At 37.7% G+C, this 24,781-nt stretch overlaps 1 protein-coding gene across 3 annotated transcripts in view; it reads right to left on the bottom strand.

Annotated features, from left to right (window-relative positions):
- Window positions 1–24,350, bottom strand: part of THO2 — a 46,212-nt gene extending 21,862 nt beyond the window's left edge. Inside the window, exons 1-18 of one of the 3 annotated variants that reach the window (XM_077385041.1) lie at window positions 23,808–24,350; window positions 23,572–23,697; window positions 20,909–20,950; window positions 18,529–18,588; window positions 18,347–18,409; window positions 14,022–14,102; window positions 11,587–11,661; window positions 11,450–11,497; window positions 11,188–11,256; window positions 10,930–11,063; window positions 5,229–5,304; window positions 4,672–4,865; window positions 4,349–4,429; window positions 2,238–2,451; window positions 1,866–2,108; window positions 1,699–1,779; window positions 1,478–1,597; window positions 1,307–1,366 (exon numbers count right to left, since the gene is read on the bottom strand). In XM_077385041.1, the coding sequence (XP_077241156.1) occupies window positions 1,307–1,366; window positions 1,478–1,597; window positions 1,699–1,779; window positions 1,866–2,108; window positions 2,238–2,451; window positions 4,349–4,429; window positions 4,672–4,865; window positions 5,229–5,304; window positions 10,930–11,063; window positions 11,188–11,256; window positions 11,450–11,497; window positions 11,587–11,661; window positions 14,022–14,102; window positions 18,347–18,409; window positions 18,529–18,588; window positions 20,909–20,950; window positions 23,572–23,697; window positions 23,808–23,945 (1,905 nt within the window). In that variant the 5' untranslated portion in view covers window positions 23,946–24,350. Of the gene's footprint in view, window positions 1–1,306; window positions 1,367–1,477; window positions 1,598–1,698; window positions 1,780–1,865; window positions 2,109–2,237; window positions 2,452–4,348; window positions 4,430–4,671; window positions 4,866–5,228; window positions 5,305–9,633; window positions 10,904–10,929; window positions 11,064–11,187; window positions 11,257–11,449; window positions 11,498–11,586; window positions 11,662–14,021; window positions 14,103–18,346; window positions 18,410–18,528; window positions 18,589–20,908; window positions 20,951–23,571; window positions 23,698–23,807 lie in introns of those variants that run through there. The other 2 variants (XM_077385043.1, XM_077385042.1) reach the window with 2 other exon arrangements.
- Window positions 24,351–24,781: the final 431 nt, after the last annotated feature.

Genomic DNA, 24,781 nt, shown 5'->3' with positions numbered 1-24,781 from the left:
CTCGACAAATGGAAGGGTTAGGATGATCCTATAAAGTTGATTTTTTGGGCACACCCTATCTATGTGAGGGCCTATCAAATGAATGCTTTGGATCATCCAAACAAAGTGGGCCCCTTATGTTTTTAAGCGCCACCTCATATAAGCTATATGAGGTGACACCTTAGGAACTCTATTCTCATATATATATATATATATATATATTTTAAATTTTGGAAATTTTATTTTATTTAAAAATTACTGAATCCGAATCCTACTTTTGGGGGTTTGCCGAATCTGACACCTCGAATCCGTGTTGGATCCCGACACACAAATCCGAATCCATGCAAGTATGCAACACTGAGTAATACTGATCTAAGTCAACCCAACCGACATGGTGACATCCAGGATCCCAAATTGTGACTTTGGAATAATAACAAAGAAGGCCATTATTAATCACTAGGGATTTGCTAGCGTCCATCGCAGAAGGCATTTCACTGATGGCCTGTTGCATGTGAAAGCAGCCACACAGGCTCACTTTTCAGCAGATTTTGTCTTTATTCATGAGGTGGCTGCTCTCACATGCAACAGTCCATCCGCGAAATGCCTTCTGCAATGGACGCTAGCAAATCCCTAATCACTATAACTACAATTTAAATAAACAGTATCAATATATGAAGATTAACTGAATCTATGAATAGGAATAAGAAGTTCAATAATCAAACGATCAGGCTGAGTACCCATTTTTTATTGGCAAAAAATTTAATAAATCATGAATAGAGGAAATGCTTCATGAAAAGAACCCAAAATGATTGACCACAGAGAGATTTCCAAGTTGTCAAGACCTAAATGGTCACGTCATTATCAAAAATCCAAAAAGAAACATGCAAAGGAATTTCCCTAAGTAAATGTGAATACAACTCAGCATTTTCCAAAATCCGGGACACTGACAATTCTGCTTCAGCACCGGAGGCTTATAGCCACAAATAGTGGGGGCATTAAACAAGTTTGCACAGCAAAGACCAACCCTATCCAAAAATAAACTCTAATGTTCGAGTCATTTTATTTTATTTTATTTTATTTTATTTTCTTGGACAATGAATGATGCTGACAAGTAGCAAGCAGCACGTAAAATGATTTGGATCAATCTAAAACCAACGATAAACAACCTAAGAGCTCAACCCAATATCCTCAAGAACCCAGAAAAGTGCATCCCTGAATTCAATCAGATTATTTTTTATACAGGACTAATTTTACGCAGAATGAGACAGTTTTCAGGAAAACACAAAGAAAATTAGAGTAAGCAATGTTGCAAGAGAAATGCCCACACCTGTGTCAAATACTTGAAGGCATCTACGACAGGAGTAATCATGTCCCTGTATGCCTCAATCTGCAATTTAAGGGTCCAAAACAACAAATGTCAGTCTTCTACTAAATAATTTATATCTAGAAACCAAAAGCAACAAATTTAGATTAATCTAAGCAAAGGTAAAGATCATACCTGGTGAACTATGGTACGGAGTACAGTCATTGGATTAGCATGAGCTAGCTTAGCTACCATTCGACCCAGTTGCTTTAAATTTTCTTTTGCAAGTCGTTTCAAGATCCTTCGGGTGTCCAACTGCAGAATGACAGAAATGAGAGAAAGAAATGCCTTGAAATTATCAGATAACAGCCACAGTTAATGCAAAAGCACAGTTAACAAGAAGACAATTAGCATACCTTTGCAATTTGCCTAGCTACCAATACCATTGGAATGCGTTCATCATCTTTCTCCCATTCACCATACAAACGGTAGCGCACCTAAGCAAAGAGTCACCTCACATGTTTTTCTATTATGCTTAATAGTACTCAAATGCAAGAAGTAAGAGCACCGATGTAATGCAAACCTCATATGGGAGAAGGCTCAGTACTTCCCATATCTCCTGCCCAACAGCAGGATTTGCAGGTATTAACTGCAAAGAAGGAAGTAAACAGGTTCCCAAGGCTTCCTCAACCCTTAGCCGTGCTTCTTTCAGTTGAAGACGAGGATCTCGGGTCCCACCATCGCCCAATTCAGGTAAAATGGCGCCTGCACCAGTATCCACAAGATCCTGTGCAGACAAGTAGTACCCCCTCAACACTCTACAAACCTGCCCATGTGAAGTTGAGGAAAGTCAATGAAGTACATTCAAGAACAAAATTTCAATTCTAAAAGAAAACAAAGTTCATAAACGTAAATAGATGGATCTGAATAGGGTATCGCAAAGAATCCAACACACCTTCTGTAGTAGGACAGCATCACGATGAAGATAAGGTCCAGCTGAAGCAAGCATCTGGAAAAGTTCTTTGGGGAGATCAATAAAAGAGCTCCGGAAAGAGGACGAGGCATTTGGTTCCATGGAATCAGACCCAGAACCTATGGACGATCCAAGCCCTTGAAGATGTGATTGACGAACAATAGCATATGCAGAAGAGATAGACTTCTCAATGAGCCTACATGCATAAAAGGCATGAAATAAGGAAAAGAAATAACAATATACACAGTTCCCTGTTTAGAGGTGGTGATAAGCACTCCTAATATCAATTCCAGGAAATGCTGCGTCCATACATGCAGAAAAAAAATGCTTTAATCTGCCATTAAGTTTAAGAGTAACATGGTTAAAAATCTCGTACCAACAAGAACTTGGCAAAGGTAAAAAGAAGTCAACTGGAGCGAGTGATGACTGGCGTGGTCAACTTAAGATTAACCACTCGATTCAAAGGAGCTTTTGAATTACATGTAGGGAAAACTTATGGCTCAAGAAAGAAAATGCAAAAGCAAGTCGACTTGTTAAAGTTGATGACTGACTGGGGGATCTGTAAATAGTGGGTTTTTCTTCGGCTGAGTTTTCATCTGATTCCAGGTTTTGCCCAACCAAGTGAATCGGAAACTTCTCTGACTCGCCCAACCAAATGATTCCCCAGAGTCGATTAGGTTTCACCTTGTCCGAGTTCTTGTCTGATTAAACATTTAAGTAAATCATGAAAAGACAGCTTAAATACTCAAATCGGTATTTGAATTCTTCCCAACTCAACTTAATCAAGACTCGTGTTCAAATAAGAGGCAACTTGGCTAGATTTTCCAACCCAATCAAGTTTCACCAGTCGAATAGATCAAGTTTCTACAACCAATGAAAGTACTTAAAAAGAACTCAAATGAGTCTTCAAAAAACTCAGCCAATTCAACTGGGTAAGATTGCAACGACCCAACTCACAAAAGTACAAAAAAAATATTGAGTCAACTTGTACAAGAACCCTCATCAGGTCTGAGTCAAGTTTTGAGTTTCGATCTTAACCCATGTCATGGATGAAAAATGAAGCAATCCAGAATGTACTTTCCCTAAACGGGAAAAAAATAATTGAGGCAATATCAATAAACTCTTCAGGTGTCACCTTATAAAGAATGAAAACTTGTGTGACAGACGGCATTAAGACTCTCAAAACTAGAAAAGCTAACTGGGTGGGGACACCCTACGTCATCAAAAAAAAAAAAGAAGCTAACACAAGTTTCAATGGTAAAGGGAATACATTTGACGACGAGAGCATATAAAGAAAGGGAAAGTTCCATCGTTTAGATTTTAGGGTGATAGGGCACATCCCACCACGATAAACACGATAAGAACACCTAAATCTATGTGTCTGTTAAAGTATATAAGAAAAAATAACGCGTTTCTCTAATAGCTTAAGCTATTGGAGAAGTTGGTAAGTTAACATGGTATCAGAGCCAAAGGTCCGAGTTCAAACCTCCCGGATAGCAAAAACCCACATGCGATGGTCAGCCCAAAGTGGGGCCACATGTGCCACGTGTTTGCCAAGTGGACCACACGTGCGGGGGAGTGTTAAAGTATAAAAGATATATAACGCCTTTCTCCAATAGCTTAAGCTTGTGGAGAAGTTGGTAAGTTAACATGGTATCAGAGCCGAAGGTCTCAAGTTCAAACCTCCCGGATAGCAAAACTTCACATCCGATGGTCGGCCCAAAGTGGGACCACATGTGCCACGTGTTTGCCAAGTGGGCCACAAGTGCGGGGGAGTGTTAAAGTATATAAGATAAATAACGCCTTTCTCCAATAGCTTAAGCTTTTGGAGAAGTTGGTAAGTTAACAGTGTCAAAGACCCAAACATAGTATAAATTAATATTTAAGAAAATCGGGGTTGCAATAGAGTCAACCAAAGACTGGAGCATCTTAGCAGACACAAAAGAGAAATCCCTGGTCACTTTGTCGCTCCAACGTCTTTTGGCAAAACATTGAACAAAACAGATAGCATTATTTTGAATGATAACACAAATTGGCAGCTATAACTAAAAGGTATCCCACAGAAAACGCAAGATAGGGCTTAGAGAAAATACCTGAACAAGCCCTCACAAATCTGAATGTGTGCAACAGGGTTAAGAGGGGAGAGACGATCAAATAGTATGTGTGCGTGACACCTGGAGAAAGCAAATAATGATATAAAAAAGAAAAATTGAGTAGCTAACTCATGATGAAAATTATTCTGCACGTTTGACAAAAGAAACAAAAGGATATATCACACTAGCATACTCTTGCAAAAACTATAGTTACAATATGTGCAAAGCAAGGAATAGAATGGGACGGTACAAATCCCACAGGTGTGTTCAAACTAAATGTTTCGCATCCTATCACCAGAACTTGCATTAGCATCCTAACCTACCAGTCATCCACAGAAAGAAATCCACTGAGCAAACCCAAACTCTGGTTCTTCTCAAGCTCAGGAGAACGCTCTTTAACAGCTTCATTTTCCATGTCCAAAGTGGTGTAAAGATCTATTGTTACATCCCCTTGCTTCTCATCATCCATCAGATCCTTTCCAGTAGCGGCAAGATTTATTTTGCCAATTTTATTAGCCTGTAAAATTAAGAATGATGGGACTCAGGTAAAAGTGTACAACATCAGCAGACAAAAAAAAACATAGAAATCTTCCACCGGGAATCCATCTACCCAAGTGGATCTGTGGAACTATAAATTTGGGCTGTAAATTAAAGGTAGAGCAATATTTAATTTCACAGCCATTTGAATAAAATAACAGAAAAAAAAATGAAAACATAATTGGATGATCGCGATTCAGATTCTCAACCACAAGAGTAAATCAATGTCCAAAGTTATTTATTGAGAATGGCGTGGTTTGTGTTAAACTTAACTGTTTCGTTATTCGAGATGGAATGAATGAAGCAAAGATTCAATGTTTCCAGGTTACTAAAGATACTATACCTCATCAAACCGCTTGGCTGAAAATGCATCATAATGCTCAAATGCCTCATCGTCCTTAAGAAGTAAATGCGCATATCTGAAATGGATAAATAATGTAATGATAAAAATAACTAGCAGATACAAATTGTTTATTTACATAAGCCATACCGAGACAGACATAAATCACATTAACACAAGGAGCAATTGGCACGCTCAAATTGAATCACAGCACAGTTCATGAAATAAAATCCAGGAATTTTGATCTATAATAAGCAATTAAGTGCAGAACTGTCTCTATGGAGAATAATTCTGTAGTGTGTAAAAGAATAACAATAATAAGAAATGAAATAATGAATCAGATTAAGAAGGGTTTCCATTTGATATTGTCTCCGACCATCAGTAACTCGTAAATAATAGTTGAAAAAAAAACCCTCCAGTAGAGATTAAGAGCGACTTGTTTACAGTTTAAACACCCAATCTCACAATATAACAATAAAACAACTTCCAGGAATTAGAATATGCTTGTTCATCTTCCTGTTTCCAAGAAGAAAATAATTTTTTCTCCGACAATATCACTTCAAGCCCTAGAAATCCTTTACAGTCTAAATGATATGCTTGTTTACAGTCTAAATGATAAAACCACCAACCGCACGGCAAACAATGACTTACAAGGTACAACCAAGTGGGACTATTGACTTTACATTTGGTGTCATTATCTCCTTCATCTGCAATTGTTCATGGATGAAATTAAGGGTGCCAATCAGTTACACATACGCATGCTATTTGGACCCAAATATTGACATATAACTGGGCCAGGTCTTCATAGTCATTCGATTTTTTTGAGCAAAGCAATAACAGCCAGCTTCTATGTGTTTGGATATCAAAAGAAAAAATTGGCTCTTAGAAGTGTGATAGCAGATTTAATTGTCACAACCAATGTGCTCGGAGGCAAAGGCAAAAGGTGAGGCATGATGTTTTCAAAATCGGAATTGAATTGCAAATCATTATAAGAGTCAAATGGGATTGCTGATAGATTAGCTGGGGAAGGCGTAGATAAATAGAGTATTGAGCTTTTCGATTTCGTTCCCTCTCCCTCCCCCCCCTCCCCCCCTAAGTGGGTTGTATCTTTTCTTTTTGTTTTTATGCCCTGTATTATCGTTTCTGCTTGTACTTTTGGGGTGTACTTACTCAGTCGCCCTCTTTACTAATGAAATATGGTACTGTTCAAAAAAAATCATAATAAGGGTCAATCGTATAAGACCTTAAATTGTATCATAGAGTCTTGAGCTTTTCGATTTCCTCCCCCCATAAGTGGGTTGTATCTTTTCTTTCTGTTTTTATGCCCTGTATTATCGTTTCTGCTTGTACTTTTGGGGCGTACTTACTCAGTCGACATCATTATTAATGAAATCTGCTATTGTTCAAAAAATAATCATTATACGGATCAATCGTGTCAGACCGTAAATTGTATCGTAAATCATAAGATTCATTCTGATTTATGTATAAAAATCTTAAACAATCAGAGAATAATAAAATAGCTAATTATTCACCTTTGATCCAAATCTATTAATTTAAGTAGAAATTGCCATGATCAGTTATTCAATGTCATCATAGGAATTGTTTGCCAATAATGAAATAGCAAATTATTCACCTTTGATCCAAATATATTAATTTAAGTAGAAATTGCCATGATCAGTTATTCAATATCATCATAGGAATTGTTTGCCAACAATGAAATAGCTAATTATTCACCTTTGATCCAAATCTATTAATTTAAGTAGAAATTGCCATGATCAGTTATTCAATATCACCATAGGAATTGTTTGCCAATAAATATGTCACATACTGATCATCTATTTCTTATCCAAACCCATGCATATTGGATAATAATCTTAAAAATAATAATAGACACAGATCATATCAATTCTCAAAATCTCAAACATCAAATGAAAAATATTAATTATAAAAAAATGGTAAGCCGTCGATATTGTTCTCCTAGATGCAAGTAATGTCCTCAAGCACATGCATTGTGAATGACTTGTTCAAACCAGTCTAATTCGTTCAAACTTCTCATCCTTTCTCTTCTTCCTTCTCACGAGAGGATTTTTGTTTTTTTGGTAGGTAAGCTAGAATCGAACCTGCGACCTCCAGGTGGAGATACAAAGCCTCAACCATTGAGCTACAGGCCCAACCCCTCGCGATAGGATTTCTGAAGGCTTCATCTAACGTAGAAAAGAAATGAGGTCTTTCAAAAGAAAGTCCCATTTTCTTTTATACACAACTTAATTAGGATAAATCACATGAATCAAATGAATCGTACACAATTTACGATCAAATAGTAAGATTCAATCAACGATCGCAAAATTCATACCGATTAATATTTAATCATGGGTTTCAAATCAAAATCCATAAGATTTGATTGAATAGTAAATCTTAAGATTTTCAAAACAATGGTGAGGTGTATTTCCTCTAGAGGAATGAGGCTTGACATGAGCCAAGATATGAGGTGTAAGCCTCATGGACTTTTTGAATTTATAAAAGAATTTTTTTTTTAAGTATGGAAATACCAAAAACTACTAAAAATTTTAGACATAAAATATATTTTATTTCCAACAAAATATCATCAGCCAACCATCAATACACTAACAAAATAAAGTATTTTACAATCATAACCAAGTTAACAACCAAATAATACAAAGTAAACAAATAGAGACAAGAATGATTAATGAGTTTAAGAAAATTGATCGGCAATAAGCAATAACGTGCAGAATTATCAAGATGGGGAATAATGATGTGATGTGTGAACAACAATAACAAATGAAACAATGAAAAAGATTAAGGGGCTACGTAGCTCGTAAATAATAGTTGAATGGAAAATGATCCAATAGTGTGATTAAAACCAACTTGTTCCCAGTTCAAACACCCAATTTAAAAATACAACATTCAATAGACTATGTGTGTTCATCTTTCTGTTTCGAAGGAGAAAATAAGTTTCGGCTAGCCCAATATCAGTTCAAGCGTAAGAAATCCTTTCACAATCCCATATCATAATTTGAAAAAAAAAAAAAAAAAAAACAAGATGTTACCATTATCCTTCTGATAACATACAAATGACAAATAATATCACAAACTAAATCTAAATGATAAAACCAACCCCATAAACAAATACAATAAACATGCAGTAAACCATGACTTACAAGTTACAACCACGTAGACTTTTTACCTCACATATGGTGCTATTATGATGGAGGACGATCGAAAGGACTAATACTTCACTCCGATACCAAAATGATAAAGGATGGATTTATGGAAGGGACGTTAGAGGTAAAAAGGATAGGCAAGGATTTTGGATCCTAAAATAGGTGGTTAGATTGGAAAAATATTTCTACTAGGTTTATAATAGATTTAGAAGGGTGGAGACAAGTTACAACCAAGTAGACTTTTTACTTCAAATATGGTGACACTATGATGCAAGACGATCGAAAGGACTAATACTTCGCTCCGATACCAAAATGATATAGGATGGATTTATGGAAGGGACGTTAGAGGTGAAAAAATATAGGCAAAAATTGGGATTTTGGATCCTAAAATAGGTGGATAGATTGGAAAAAAATATTTCTACTAGGTTTATAGTAGATTTAGAAGGGTGGAGACAAGTGCCGGGAAGGGGCAGACATATGTTGGACCTATGCCGGGAAGGTGCAAGCAAGGATTTTAAGCAAGAGTAAGGGACACAAGGGTTACGGTGAAAGGAGATGCGTAAAACAAGAAGAAAAAATAGGATTTATAGGTTTTAGGCAATGAGAAAGAATATTTTAAGTTCACAAGCAGATTGTTTTTGTGGAAGAAAGAATGAAAATAAGAGAGAAAATAAGAAAAATATAAAAAATAAAAAATAGGAAAAATATAGATTGCAAAGAAGAAACAAGAAACTTATCTCAATGCATCCCATCAAGAGTTTTCGTTCGCATCTCACCAAAGAAGAAGAAAAAGACCCTGCTAGAATCAAACTAGATACATTTCTTTTTATTTGAACAGTTTGAATACAAATAATCTCTTAAATTTGGCATTAACTAGATACTTTTTTTTTATTTGAATGGCGAATAGAACATTTTATGCCTGGATAACATAATCAGCGGGATCCCATCAATAGAATATGGTTGGAAACCAGTTAATTTTAGGCATCAGAACACAGATTTATAAAGGACTCTAGAATCAACAACAAGCAAGGAAACATGGTATGATAACTAGAAGACATAAGCAAACAAAAATAAATTTTGAATTAGAAATGTCCCACTCGATCCTATACGAAACAAGTGGAAGAATATACAATAGGTAACTTGAACATGCAACACAGTTAATGGACATGCATCTAATAAAATCGGACTGGGGGAACTGATCTTCGAAGAAAATGTATGAAACTCGCCTTTGACGCCACAAAGTTTTCAGCACCAACGAATATAAATACTTAACAGCAAATAGATCCCAGAGGAAGCAGCTCAAATAAATTGGCGAAAAGGAAATCCGTGAAGATGCTCTCAGTTTTATGCAATGCCACTATAGTTGATCCAAGGACTCCTGCTTCCATTGTGGTTCTTCAATAGTCCCTTCTTGGGAGCTGACATCCATATTTGCAAGAGGATTAATGTATGGTAAGGAATACGTGTCAAGTATCAAGGATTTGTCTTCCGTACTGGCTTGACAGAATGCAAGATTTCATCCATACCGTCCAAGTTAAACAGCAACTTCACAGTTAATGTATACATATATCAGTTGCCATGATACAGCATCTAGACATTAGCATCAAACTAATATGATACTCCATCCAAAAACATCAACCGAGAATAGGCCCCACCTCCATCTCAACAGAGCTCAACCCATTATGTGGCGAGCTCAATTATCAACGGAATATGAACAGTCCCATTGGCCCTCTTTATGAGTCGCCACTGATCCTCCTCTTGAGCAGCCAAACTAATTACAACCATAACATAAGCCCATAACATAAGCGACTGATCGACTAAAGAGCAGTTCCAATGTCAAACTACTATTCATTACAAATGAGCCACCATTTGTACGAGCCAGAGAATGCCTAACAAGACATTTAATCTTGATAGATGACTGAAATTCTTCCTTTTTTTCAAAATCATTTAAACAGCGTCATTATCTCCAAATTTATCTAGCCACGTTGACAAAAAACTGACTCGGCAAAAGACAACTTCCCCATTGAGAAACTGAAAGGCTTTAATCTCATTGGCCGATCATCAGAGGCAGAAGAACCTAAATTTCAAAATCAGTAGCGTTCCAGTAAGGTATGCCATGCCCAACTAACAGCCCAGAACCGCCTCCCATCTTCAGGGACCAACTTGCAACAGGTGAGATATCACATATACAGGGAAGAATGAATAAGTTAGCAATAAAGAATTTATTATATAGGGCAAGCATGAATTTTCACCGTGCACACATCACAAGTATAACAACAATAAATACAACCTCGAGTTCCAGTCATATTTTAAGCATTAAGCATCTCTTTCAAGTGCAGAACTAATAGGTGCTAAAGGCAATAAGAAAAATAGGTAATTACGAGAATCAAAACTGTAAAAGGTAATATTTAAAAACTTTATCAGGGGCCAAAGAAAATGAGACCCAATGAAAGCCATCAGAAAGAAAACAGACAGCAAAAAATGCCATCTTGCAGAACGAAATTATGCAAAAAAAAACTCACATGCTATCAAGACCAATTAAACCCGATTTGACCAGCACAGCTGTAAGCCGGTAAAGCCCAGAAGGCACAGGACTGCTTACTTCCATACGCTGATAATATTGGAACTTAAACCCCAGAATTTGAGATGCGTGAGACTGCAATACATGAAAATCTATGAGCAGAAAACACAATTTGCATATTTAGCACCAATACGATATCAAAAATAGTAATAATTAAATAAATATGTCAATCGAAACACGATTGCCAATTTCCTCATACCTTGGGGAAAATTGGAATTAGGTCAAAGAAAACATGGTTGTCAGGCAGGAGTTCAAAACAGTCTAGAACCTGAAACATATCAGAATAAAATAGAAACATCGCATGTGAGTTGTGCCATGCTAGTGTTTAATTTACTAAAATAAATTATAATACATATTGTAAGAGAGAATAATGGCCTTTAAATAATGCGCCATGAAGGAAAAAATGTTTAAAAGAGCACAGTGAATCCTAGAAAGGGCACACACAAAAAGGAGCAACTTACAATATCAAAAACACGGTTGGGGTCCAGATCAAAGTGTCCAATTAATGACTGTGGAGATTGGATGTCAGAGGGCAAATTTAGAAATAAAACATAGCGCATGTGAAAAAATATGGTCATAGAAAGGTGAGGTCAAAAACCTTAATTATGCTGATCATTGTTGCTGATGAATTCTGAGTGGATCCTTCTGAACCACTTTGACAAAGAAGCGTAACCTACAAAATCCACCAAAAGCAAATACCAAGTTGAATGAAAGGTGATAGGTGTAACTACAAAAAGAAATGCTACAAATACTGTTTTTGAAGCAATGATAAACAAAATCGATGCTTCTGAACCCCTTTGACAAAGAGGGTAACATCAAAAATCCACCAAAAATGAATATTAAAAGAAAGTTGATGGCTGGAACTTCACAAATAAAAGCTATAAATACCATTTCTGAAGCAATGATAAACAAAATCTTGGAAGAAAGGCACTTTGAAACCAATGGTTCCTTTTTTTTATATTGTAGCGAATTTTATTGCGAAACAAGGAGGACCGAGATTGTCAATACACGGGAAAGATAACACAAAACAGAAAAATACAGAACAAACAAAGAAAAAAAATAGTCAAGGCGGGAGTGAGTCAAACAACACCAATGATTCCTTAGAGACCCCTTCACGAGTTGCTAAGAAACAAATGATTCCTCATCAACTCGCCGCGCTATATTTTTCGATATCTACTAAAATAAACAAGTAGGGAGTAGCAGGCATTGTCCCACTCATTTCAACTCAAAATAAAAAAAATGGATACGCACTACAAACATTAAGGAACACATATCTACGAAGAGGTCTGTATCAGAAAAGGGCACAAAATCTTGTACCAACAAAATCTTGACAAAGACAGAGAATGGGAATGCTTTTGCAATCGGTAAAAATGACCCCTTCTTGTACCTGTAGATCAGGGGCGGAGCCAGGAATTAACAGTTGGGGGGGCGGATTAATTTACACTGTTCGGCATTGGTCATTGGGGGGCCATGGCCACTAAACTAGTTAGGCATGCATGTATACCCATGCACCCATAAAAGGAATTTTGCAAGTCATGGGGGGGCCATGGCCCCCCTCAAGCTATATGTGCTTCCGCCCCTGCTGTACATGACATTTCATGCGTACATGAACCAAGGTTTTAAATTTCGGTTTCGGTGTTGGTTACAGCCACCACTGAAATCGAAATATTTCGGTTTTGGTGGAAACTTGGTCGAAATCATGTAAAATTAGGTTAAAATTTTCAGTACTTTAAAAAAATTCCATGTAATGTGTAAATTTTCGGTGGAAATTTCAGCAATTTTCATGGAAATCTTTAAATTTTGGTGGGAATTTTTAAAATTCCAGTGGAAATCTTTAACATTTCGGTGGAAATTTTGTAAATAAGGGTAAAAACGAAATTTCTGTTGAAAATTGGGTGAAATTTCAGAGAAATCCTATAAAATTCCGATTCATGGTGAATTTTGTTCCAGCCATGCCCAAAACCGGCCGAAATTTAAAATTACGACATAAACACAAACAAGGAGAGAGAGAGAGAGAGAGAGAAGTAGATGGCCATATGGTTCTTCCTAAAAGTAGTACGGCTTTTGTGCCTACCCATAAAAACATATCCAATGCATAATGCATACTTAGAAAAACATATGATGGCAAACAACCATTGGGCCCAAAAAACGGTTTTAAAACATCTCCAGCTTAAAGAAATTGTTGAAAAAAGAAAGAAGATGGACCAAAAAGATGTGTATAAAACAGCAACGTTTGAACAAAATGTTACAAAAAACGGGAATATATTTATCAAAAAATTTAAATGCCTATCGATAAATATATCAAGTTCGAAAATCTAAAATATAACCCACGGTTCATTGCATAAACCAAAATCGTAAGCGTAACAGTGGTATACTATATTAGTATGTATTACATAATTATATTTATATGAATTGCATGTAAAATCCAGTGCATTCTTATGTATAAATATTTATACAAATTACATGTGAAATTTGGTATGTACTAAATTATCAAGCATACGCGACAGTGACTACACCAGCTTTACAAAGTTCTCGTTGAAGTCCGAATTTTTAAAAACTGATTCAAGGTACATGCATGTCAGGATGGTGACTGCACCAGCCTAATGTAATAAGCTGATTGATGCAGTATAATTTAGGAAAATATAATCACATATTCAGAGGAATAATTAAGATAAACTCAATCACATATTTGGAGGAATAATTAAGATAAACTCAGTAACTAACACAATTCAATGCTTCATCTTCATTTCAATTTGTAATATTCAGTCAATTTATATAACCATCAAAGAACCTTTTTGCCGAATTCCTCTATTCTCAATCCAAAAAAAATGGAATCAAGCTCAGAAAACTGCACCCAAAAGAAAATTGAAGTGCATTTTTTAAAGAGCGATTCATAACTTATTATAACCTAAATGAAAAATTGAACTTCAATATCGAATCTTGACTTCCTCTTTCCCTAGGCTCATCATTATGAAAAAATCAAAAAACAAAATACGCTATAGCTTATGTAAACAAGACTAAATCAAAACCCACCAGTTTGGCATAACCTTCACTCTCTTCCCGAAGAAGATTGAATTTGGTTTGCTGGTAAAGAAGTCGAGTATTTACTCTAACCTGCAATGCATCAGCAACAACAAGAGGAAAGTGAAAATGTATAAATCTAAAGCGAAAAATGAAACTACAAAAGAGCACTGAATGCAGGTGGTAAAAATCATCTAAAATAGCGTCCCAATTAACCAATGAAATTTCAACATGCTTCTTTCATACTCTCCAAGAAACACACAACATGCTTCTTTCATACTCTCCAAGAAACACACAACATGCTTCTTTCATACTCTAGGATTATCAAAAACATACTCACATATGCTGAGAAGTGAGAACCACTAATTGTCTATCACAATAATAGTATGGGATTGGCTGGGGACCATCACAGAAGGCATTTCGCGGAGTGTCTGTTGCATGAGAGAGAAACGACAGGCTCAGATTTTGTTTTATTCACTTGATTCATATGAGGTGGCTGCTCTCTCATGCAACAGACGCTCTGCAAAATGCCTTCTGCGATGGTCCCTAGCAAATCCCAAATAGTATTATGCAAGTCCTAACAATTTCAGAACATGGGGCTACTACCAGCTTCATCAGCTCAACCCCGGGATGTGAGTTCATTAACTTGCTCTGACTGCATATTTTATAGAGCACAGCACATAGCAGACAGTTGCAGACACTAAATGGCATGGCATTTGGGCAACAGCAATAACCCCATACTACACAGAATTATTAGACTGGCACTCTAAAGTAAAATACAACAGATGACAAGTGGACAAGTCACTAAAACAAGACACTTGAAACTAGCAAGTGACGTTGACAAGTGACTGCGAGCAAGAGGAACAAATGGTGGTTACGTAAAAAGGCTACGAGGCAGAATACCATGGAGCTACATGAGCAAGAGGCAGAATACCATGGAGCTATTTTAGAAACTATATGAAACATCTATCTTTTAGCCAAGTTTTGGGATGAGAATGTGAGGGTATTGAATCTTATATTTAGTTGATGAAGGATGGATATTTAAAAAATAGAAAGTTTTTTATTTTAGAAACTTTATGAAACATCTATCTTTTAGACATATGAAACCCTAGAGATGATGTCAACGTGCTATTAGCCAACTTTTGATATGAGAATGAGAGGGTATTGAATCTTATATTTAGTTGATTAAGGATGGAGATTGAAAAAATATAAAGTTTTTTATTTTAGAAACTTTGTAAGACATCAATCTTTTAGACATAAGAAACCCTAGAGATGGTGTCATGGGGCTTTTAGCTAAGTTTTGAGATGAGGATGAGATGATATTGAATCTTAGATTTAGTTGATAAAAAACACTGTTTTTTCTTAGATGAAAATGTTTTAAAACGTATTAAATGTATTTTTTGTGTTTCCCTTTTTTTACTACATTTTTTTTACCAATACCATATTAAAACTTTACTACCATATCTGACTTATCAGACCTTGATTGGTCAGAAACACAGTGCCAGAGAGTACGATGACTGTGAGGCATTGCGAGACCATGGAGAACTGGAGCATTCCACGGAGGATACCTCTTCCACATCAGGACATGAACATGGTGGCAGACTGGCAGTGTTGAGTCTACTGTGGATATTCAGACAGTGGATTTTAGCACACCGGACGACATCACTCTGCCAGATACAGTCCCAGCGGATGACTTTATTGTTGATGTCACTGAGCATGATGAGATGATACCAACGGATGATGACCTTAAGGAGGCTGGTCATGGATTGGTACTGCATATAGCTATTGCACCGATCCAGGAGTACGTAGCTATTTTCCCAGCCAGTTTACTTCTTCGGAGTGGTTTGTGTTCTTATGATTCTACATGGGCGATTTCTTCCCTATCGCTCCGCCAGCATCTCAGACTACTCTCACGGATGTTAGACATGGTAGTAAAATTTACCTTAAGGTGACTGTGAGGCCTCTGACGGATTACGACTCCTACTGCTTGAGTGAGTCATCTACATCTTTGATCCAGGAGGTTACCAAGATGACGAGGCTAGTAGAGCATATTTGCTTGAGGGGATCGTTCTCCAGTTCTTTTCAAAAAGGGGAGAATGATGCAGATTGTAGGCCCAATAAGAGGCATATTTGCCCATTAGGACTTTTAGGGATCTACTTCCATGTTATTTAGTTTTTAGGATTTTTATTTTCATGTTTTTAGTTTTTTAGGGTTTTTACTTTCCATGATATTTTATTGCCTATATATAGGCCTGTTGCATTGAACTTTAGGAACTTTTGATGAATTAATTGATTGAATATGGATTTCTCTCCCTACAGATTTCTCTTCTCACCTAATTTCTTTTCTTCCCCTCTTCTTCTTTTTCTATTATTCTTCTTCTCTTCTCTTCTTCTTCAATTTCTATTCCCTAGCCTACATCATCGAGCCAATCTGAGAATCGGACCATTGGAAAACAGCAAGGTCGGATCAGAAATTGGACGACTCTATGCAAGCAATGATGCAGTGACAGCATCACCGGCCAAACCAGACCTGTCACCAACAACCACAGTAGTGGTCAGAATGGAGCAGGGAAAAACCTCGACCGGAAACTACGAAGCAATCGAGGCACCAGCCAGACTAGACTCACCTCTGTCAACCATAATAGTCTTTTTTTTTCCTGAATGGCACCATAATAGTCATTTTAACCTAAGCAAATTTTCCGCAGGTTTTAGTGGAAGCTTCACAACCAAATCTACAACCAAGTAAGAAATATATGTGCTTAGAATGCCACTTTTATCTAAGAGTTTTGGCAACGGTCGATTCATCTATTTGTGACAACCAACCACCAGGTTTTCAATGTGGTCCCCATAAAGTCATAAACATGTAAGTAACTTCACATGTGAAACGCAGGCAGAGTATACCGGTGAGACTTCCGTCACCGATGAGGAATTGGGGAGTAAACCAAAACCCAAGCAGTATCCAATATGCGGAGCGACTCTGATGCAGGAAGAACTCATAGCAACCTACCCACTCTACTGGCTAAAGCAGAGAAGACATTCAGGGACCAGCACAGGAGCATCAGGCATGCAATCTTTAATCCAATTGAATTTTAAAGATGCATGATGAGAGGATTCTCCTCAAGAGCATTTACCTACCCTCTGCACAATCCACGACAAAAGGTGGAGGACATCGTCCTCTGTCAAGCATTGAGGGAGATACAGATATTTACTATGCGCAGATATGGATATCTTTTCTCTTCCAAACATGACAAGACCACATGAAAAAGAATTTCAAATCCCGCTTGGTGGGCAGAATTCTCGCAACTACGAATCTCTTCAGAATCTCCAGAACTGGCTTAGTAGTTTTGAAAGGCACTACAAGCCTATCCTTAGCATCCAGGAAAGTCACAAATTGAGGAGCCAGAGAGACCTGGATCCCAGACACAAAAGTAGACAACACCTCTGTGAACGAAGGACAAGATTGTAGATGATCTTACCATGTAGTTATGACATGTATCCAATATACATCATCCTTTTGGATATTAAAAAAAAGTAGCATATTTAGAAGGCATTTTACATAGTGTCTTTATGTTTCAGTTTCGCTTTTCTGATCTGACTCTATGAATTGGTTTTACAAATAAATTGGCCTTCTAATCCCTTTTCTATACAACTACGAAACTTCATTGACAAGCAGAAAACAAAACATAACTGACTGACATGGTCAGAGCACTAAAATCCAAGGAAGCAGGATTCTTCTCTGGGAGCCTTCAATTCCCGTTTCGATTCCCGCTCTGGCAACCTTTAGTAGGATTCTTCCCTGGGAGCCTTCGATTCCCTCTTTCGATTCCCGCTTTCGATTCCCGTTTTGATTCCCGCTTTCGATTCCCGTTTCGATTCCCGCTCTAGCAACCTTGCTAAAATCACACCAAAACGAAGGAAAATTAAAACCAATTACAAGCTCTTTCAAAAACCCCGTCTTCTCTACAGAATCTGCCTCCAAATTGGCTTCATGATGGATACGGTGAAATTGGCACCTTGCTGGCCAACAAATACCTAGCACCTCCACGGGTACCTGCATATATTTTTCGCAATCTGGGTACTTGCATATATTTCAGAAACTTGGAAAACAAATGGTATAAGCCTCACATGGCAATCTCCAACAGCAATCATGTAATAAGCATGTTAATCAAGAATGCATTCAGTAGGTGTGATGATTTGATGGGGTCATTACACATGCAACGATTAATATCATACTGCCAGCAGTTACATTCATATCTTACTCTTCACTAAATAATGCATATTCATACACAGCTTAATACAATCTCTTGTGTGATCCCAAATGATCCAAACATACATACCTCTTTTCCTTTTAAATCTTGAGCCTTCATCTTAATCATTTCGGATTCCCACAAGAATTCTTCCTATAACACTCAAAATCTCAGCAACAAGACATTTAGAAAAACAAAGTGATACATAAGCACAAACCAACACCTAATACCAGAATAAAATTGTTTTGGCTGAAATAAAAAGAAAAATTCACCTCACAGCGCTCCTGAAAAAGCCTCAAGGGAACCAATGCAAACTCTACCATCCATTTTGCCTAAAGACAGAAGAAATACCATGAGAACCTAGGAATATTCATGAGACACATGTACTTGAGCATTTATAAACACCAGAGTTTATGGATAGTTAAAAGCGTATCCAGTCAGATGGAAAAAAAAAAAAGATACGGCTTTGTTCTGTTGAAAGTAAGTGTACATCCATAATAACATATGCGATTTTTAAATTTTATTATAGACCCAATCTTTACTTTTCACTGCCAGAATAAAAACAAATTCCATTAAAGGGCGGCCCAGTGCACGAAGCTCCCGCCATTGCAGGGTCTAGGGAGGGCTAGATGTACGCAGCCTTAACCCTGCTTTCCAGAGAGGTGGTTGCTTCCGTGACTCGAACCCGCGACCACCAGGTCACAATGGAGCAACCTTACCGTTGCGCCATGGCTCACTCTCAATAAAAACAAATTCCATTAAGATACAAAAATATACACAAAGCAACATCAGTCATTTCCTAAAATGAGACACCTAAATAGAGATGTCAGATATTTCGACACCGTGGATAACTTACGCACTCAAGTTTGCCTCTTTATATACCTGAAGCAGCTGAACAGGGGAGAAGAAAAGTAAAAAATAAATTCAGCTTAAAGCAAAATAAAGAACGAAAGTGGATGGAATCAAAAGTTAAGGTTAGATGTTTTAAGGACAGGAACAAAAACACCAAATTCTTACCATTAAAAAAAAAAAAAATTCTGCCACACTTCTAATGGTAGGATCTAGAACCACCAATCAGATTCAATATCTTCAAACAAATGGAATTAACGCTGATTCTAAGAATCTAGAACCAGCAATCCGATTCAGTATCTTTAAACAAATGGAAATAACGCTGATTTTCGAACAGCTGCAGATTAGGTGCAGTGTTCTGACGCCATTAAAAGAAAAGGTGCAGTGTTCTGACGGAATCACAAGAAAAAATGCATGGCATTCCAGAGGGAACATGGCTTTCTTTCAGTGAAGCTATAAAACCTTCTATAGAGAATTGATGGAGAATTTGGATGAACTCCCCAAATGAACTAGCATAATTATGAAGTTGGACACCAATCTTATTACTCTCTTTCCGAAGAATAATGGGGCCAACGGGATTAAGGACTTCCAAACCTATTAACTTGGTTTTTTAATGGCAATGAATTTATTAAAAAAAGTGACCTAGATGGTGAAGTAAAACCTAATAACCTGGTTATTGTTGGAGATTCCAGAGAATCAGTGTAAAGGAAAATATATTTTCCCCTCCACAGAATGTAGGAAGCATAGTTTCATCCGCCCAAAAGAAGTTTTTATAGATAGACATATAATCTTTATGGTGCATTGGTAACCATGCGGGTTTTGACGGAAGAAAGAGTGAGTCTAGACTTGGTATGTAATTGGATGCGGGAAGAGCATATGACTACACTCACTGAAGCTTTCTGGAGTACATGCTAGTCAGGACGGGATTTTGGGTTTAGGGTGGATAAGTGAGGATCACAAATATCACATTTGCAATTTGTGACACCCTTCTTGTTTGCAACAAGTCCCTCGCATGGTATTCATACTAAAATTGGTTCCAGGATGCAATGATGTAATATCATGTCAATGAGTTAATTCAATAAGAACTTTAGTTATGAGCACTGAGTTTAGGAAATTTCCAGCCGATATTTTTCATTATTAATAAAGTAGTAGGGGTCCCACCAATCCCCAGCTAACCTAACAACAAAACATCGATACTCCCCTTTTTTGTTAGGTAAGCTGGGGCTTGGTGGGACCCCATTCATTATTAATAAAGAAAAAATATCAACTCGCAAAATATACTCAAGTCGATGCTAAAATGTTACCACTAGTTCCATTGCAATGGGCAAAACACTAGCTGTTAGGAATGAAGTAAGATAACAAACAAAACCACAATGCAAGCTCTCAGAGCAAACAAAAGGAGAAGCCAAAAAACTACCACTCATACTAAGGTTTAATATGGATATTGGTTTTAGTGCAACATCCAAGCTTATTGTATCATTAACTCGATTAGGCAGTTACCGCATTAATTAAATCCATGGAAATGGAAGCATCATAATTTGAAAGGTACTAGCAACATCATCCAGAACAATGTTGTAAAGTAACCCCCAAGCAATTAACAAAATTTGAAGATCTGCTAAAGTTGTCATGGAGTATGCTAAACTTTTCATTACTTGACGTCAGCCTTTCTCATGTCAAAGATATGTGAAAACGAGGAAAAACTTTTTTTTTTGTTTTGAATGGTTGAAAAAAAGGCAAAACTATCTGGAGAACAGCTTATTCAAGTACAGAACAAGTATAGATCTCCACAAGTGAAATATTTACCATTTTAATGAGACGAGCTCGACTATCTCCAGGCATTGTAAGCTGCAAAAGAGGGTAGCATACACCCATATGTCAGAAGGTTTCCTTACTCGCAATATATAGCATAAAATCAAACTGAGCGTAAGACTAATGGGCGGATAAAGTATACAGCCACCAGCATCTACAAAGAAAAGTGATACAGAAACATAATTGCTGAATGCTAGAATAAAAGAAACACAAGCATTGGACAAAAACTCGACAAAAAAAAAAAAGCATGCCCACCACTGTATCGAGGTCAATCCTAATGAACCAGTTGCTCCATGAACAATTTAAAGCCTTGAATATCAGCAAGGTGGTGTATGCTCTAATACAAGAGCCTCCTGGAGGTTTATTATTAAATCAAAATTGGGTTTATCTTCCAAGGTGGAAGTGTGGGTCATTTGAAGGATCGTTTCAAAGATTCCCAACCACAATGTACGGAAGCAGCCTAATTTTGCCAACATCAAGAAATTATGCCTACACCTAGTCAACTGAGATCATATGGTCCCTGTGCCATATTGGAGAAGTCAAAATTGCCCAGGACTCGGCAGCAGCCGGCAATACCCACATGCAGGCCCCACATGAACATCCACTTTTGTCCAGCCGGAGGCAGCTCTATCGGCATGAGAAAACAAACCGGTCGATGGTTCGCCCCCACTGAAACTGAACAGAAAAGCATCTGCTGAGGACAAATATCATGCAACCTCAGCAACCATGGATGAAAGTTGCCGCACAAACTTTAGCAGACCAGCAAACCAGGCGATGATCTCTCTTACTAGATTTCTCGAGACATGATAATCTGATCCCACCACCACGGGTTCTTCAAAGCAATGCAAGAAGACCACCAGAAAGGTGCCCAAGCAGGAGTGCCCATAAAAAAGGAGCCCAACTCAATGAGCCATGGCCACCTGGTACACTAACACCCACAGAAATTGAATCTCCCCATTAAGACCCAATATGCCAACCCTATCCCCAGACTCACCGTCAAAGATCTAAACATGTGGAACCCCGAACCCCCGGCCAATGAACCATGAACCAGAAATCATCAAACTAACATTAAAAAGACCACAGAGCGAAATCCCAAGCCTCAGAAAAGATTAGCAATATGTGCTGGAATGACCAAACAAACATCGAAAACACCAAAAACAAAGTTCCAGATCTTACAATTGAACCTACAATGAATAAGGAGTTGGTCAACTGACTCGGCATGTGTAAACCAACATTAAAAAGACCACAGAGCGAAATCCCAGGGCTCAAAAGAGATTAGCAATACGTGCTGGAATGACCAAACAAACATTGAAAACACCAAAAACGAAGTTCCAGATCTTACAATTGAACCTACAGTGAATAAGGAGTTGGTCGACTGACTCGGCATCAGTGATACACATAGTACAATGATTTTATATGTGTGACGAAGATGAACAGTGAGGATCTTGTCCAAACACATTGTCCAACAAAAAGACCTTGATTCTATGTGGAGCCTGCGAGGCCCACGCTTTCCTTGCAGGACATGGGTGATCATGGCCAGGCAACTGAGAGTAAAAGGAAGTAACTGAGAACCTGCTGGTTGGATCCCATCTCTAAATTCTCGTATATGTGCCCTACGTCCTCAGGTAGATAGAACTCCACCCCTATGTAGAATATAATGCCTTTTACGAACTCCTCTAAAAAGTAGGCAATCTCTGCCTAGAAAACCAGGCAAAGAAGCCCCACAAAACAATCCTCCCACTCCACATCACATCTCCAACTGATCAAGTCTCTCGCATGAATTCAGGCTCAGGTGCAAACCTCAACAACCATTTAGCAAGCAAGGATGTGTCCATTACTCTCAAGCATCTAATCTGAGATTACCCTCCTTCTTGGGTTTACACACAGTAGTCCACTCAAACAGGTGATATCTCTTTTTGTCCTCCTCGTCATTCCATAGAAAATCTCTCCGGAGCCTTTCCAACCTATAAACAGCACTCATCAAGCAGTAACACAATGGCATAAAATAGATCACTGCGTTTGAAAAAGCCCACCTAAAAAGAGCAATCCTATTACAAAGGGACAACATGATTCTCTACCATAATTCTTTGCTTTAGGAAGAAGGGGACAAGAAAGAGACAAGCAATTATTACATGAGAGAAATCCAAGGAATCAATGGGAGTCCAATGCATTTTGGCAATCAAACATGGAATGGCATGCCAAATCCAAAACAAATTCCGACAGCTGCCGAGCTTTTGTGCAACCAAACGAAGCATCAGGGACAAATGCACCCATAACCACACTGCATGTGAAGTGTAAATATCTCTAGGTTCCACTACTGGCTGGCAAAGTGGTAGAGATATCAACAAATAATATTTACTAGTTGCAAGTGCTTCAGATTTATTCAAGACTGTGTATAAGGTTATCTTTCAAAAGCCTAATCTCATAGCATGGCCATCACATGTAATATGATACATAGTAGCTTTCTAAGCAAACTACAAACGACTTTAAGGTATAAATTCATCAATGTCACTTATTAATGTCAAGATCACCACACCCCAAAACGCATTGGGAACAACTTTTAAAGGAAAAAAATAAGAAAGAAGATGAGACTGAGTACCAATAGAGCAATTTCAATAGTACCCATTCCCATCAAAAGAGAAGGAGAAAACACTCACATCAAGCCCCATTTGAGCGATGATGTCCGCAAAAATAGAAGCCATTTCTTCTTTGGATTGTCTATCAGAAAATTCAACCGAGTCCAGGATTGCCCTACACTTCTGGAAAGGTAATTCTCCGCGAACCTATTAAAAATCATCAGAACAAGAATAATTAAAATTTAAGGTGAAGATACAGCACAAAAATAGTCAGAAAAAGGCAAAGAAAAAAAAAAGGAAACCCTAGATAACCTTACCAGTGTCCAGCAGAGCTCGTAGAGAAATCGAAGCGTAGGGACCGGATTCGGCAACTTGAAATTACTACTCGCGGTCTTCCATTCCCGAAGGCAGTCCTCCGTAATGTATTTACACTCAATAGATAGATGGGGAGACATCGGTTTGGTACCAGAGGGAAATTAGGGTTTTTAAAATTGCAGGGGAAGAACTAGGGTTTCTCGAATGCACAGGGAAAAAACTAGGGTTTCTCTATTTCAGAAACCAAACCTTCAGAGATAGAGATGATTGAGATTGGAGGTTAAACTTTCTAGAATCTCCATGGAGAAGAGATCGAAATATCTGAGAGAAAGTAAAGTAGGGCTTCGAGTATTTCAACTGCTGATTTTTCCTTCTTCCTTGTTAGGGTGATTTTGGAGATTTGGGGGGGGGGGAGAAATTAGTGGGAAGGGAAACAGATAGAGAAAAAAAAAAAAGGGGTTTCGTTTTTCAGGTTGGAAAGGGTTTGGGCTGAAAAGAGAGGATAGATGGAGAATTCTGAGAGTTATTAAACCTAGCAGCGGGAACTTTTAGACGAGTAGGAGACAGAGTAAGTTACCCCCTCATGTTGGGAAATGGGAGATGATAAATTCGCACTTCCAGTAGGATAATTCGCACCCCTGGACATGAGACTCTAACGCTTTTTAACGTCGATGAGGTGTGAATTATCCTGCAGGGGGTGCGAATTTCCTATGATTGGAATAGCATCCGATACTACGGTCACTCTCAAATCTCAATACTGCGTTTGGATTGCCGGGAATCAGGATCGGAATTAGTAATTTTTATTCTGATTCTCCAGTAAACGGAATCGATAAAAATATTAATTAAAAGTTAATTCAAAAGGGTAAGTGACATGGACACAACCATATTTTAGCTAAGCCATCTTGTCTTTTAGTATTTAAAGAGCTGTTCAAAGGTTATTAAAGTTCCCAAAAAGCTCTCAATTAAAGAAAGAAAA

This window comes from Tasmannia lanceolata, unplaced genomic scaffold, assembly GCF_043159265.1.
Source record: "Tasmannia lanceolata isolate RefF3 unplaced genomic scaffold, GAP_Taslan_0.1 ptg000007l, whole genome shotgun sequence".
NCBI lineage: Eukaryota > Viridiplantae > Streptophyta > Magnoliopsida > Canellales > Winteraceae > Tasmannia > Tasmannia lanceolata.
The sequence above is the reverse complement of the archived record's forward strand: the minus strand, read 5'-3'. Positions and strand labels throughout refer to the sequence as shown.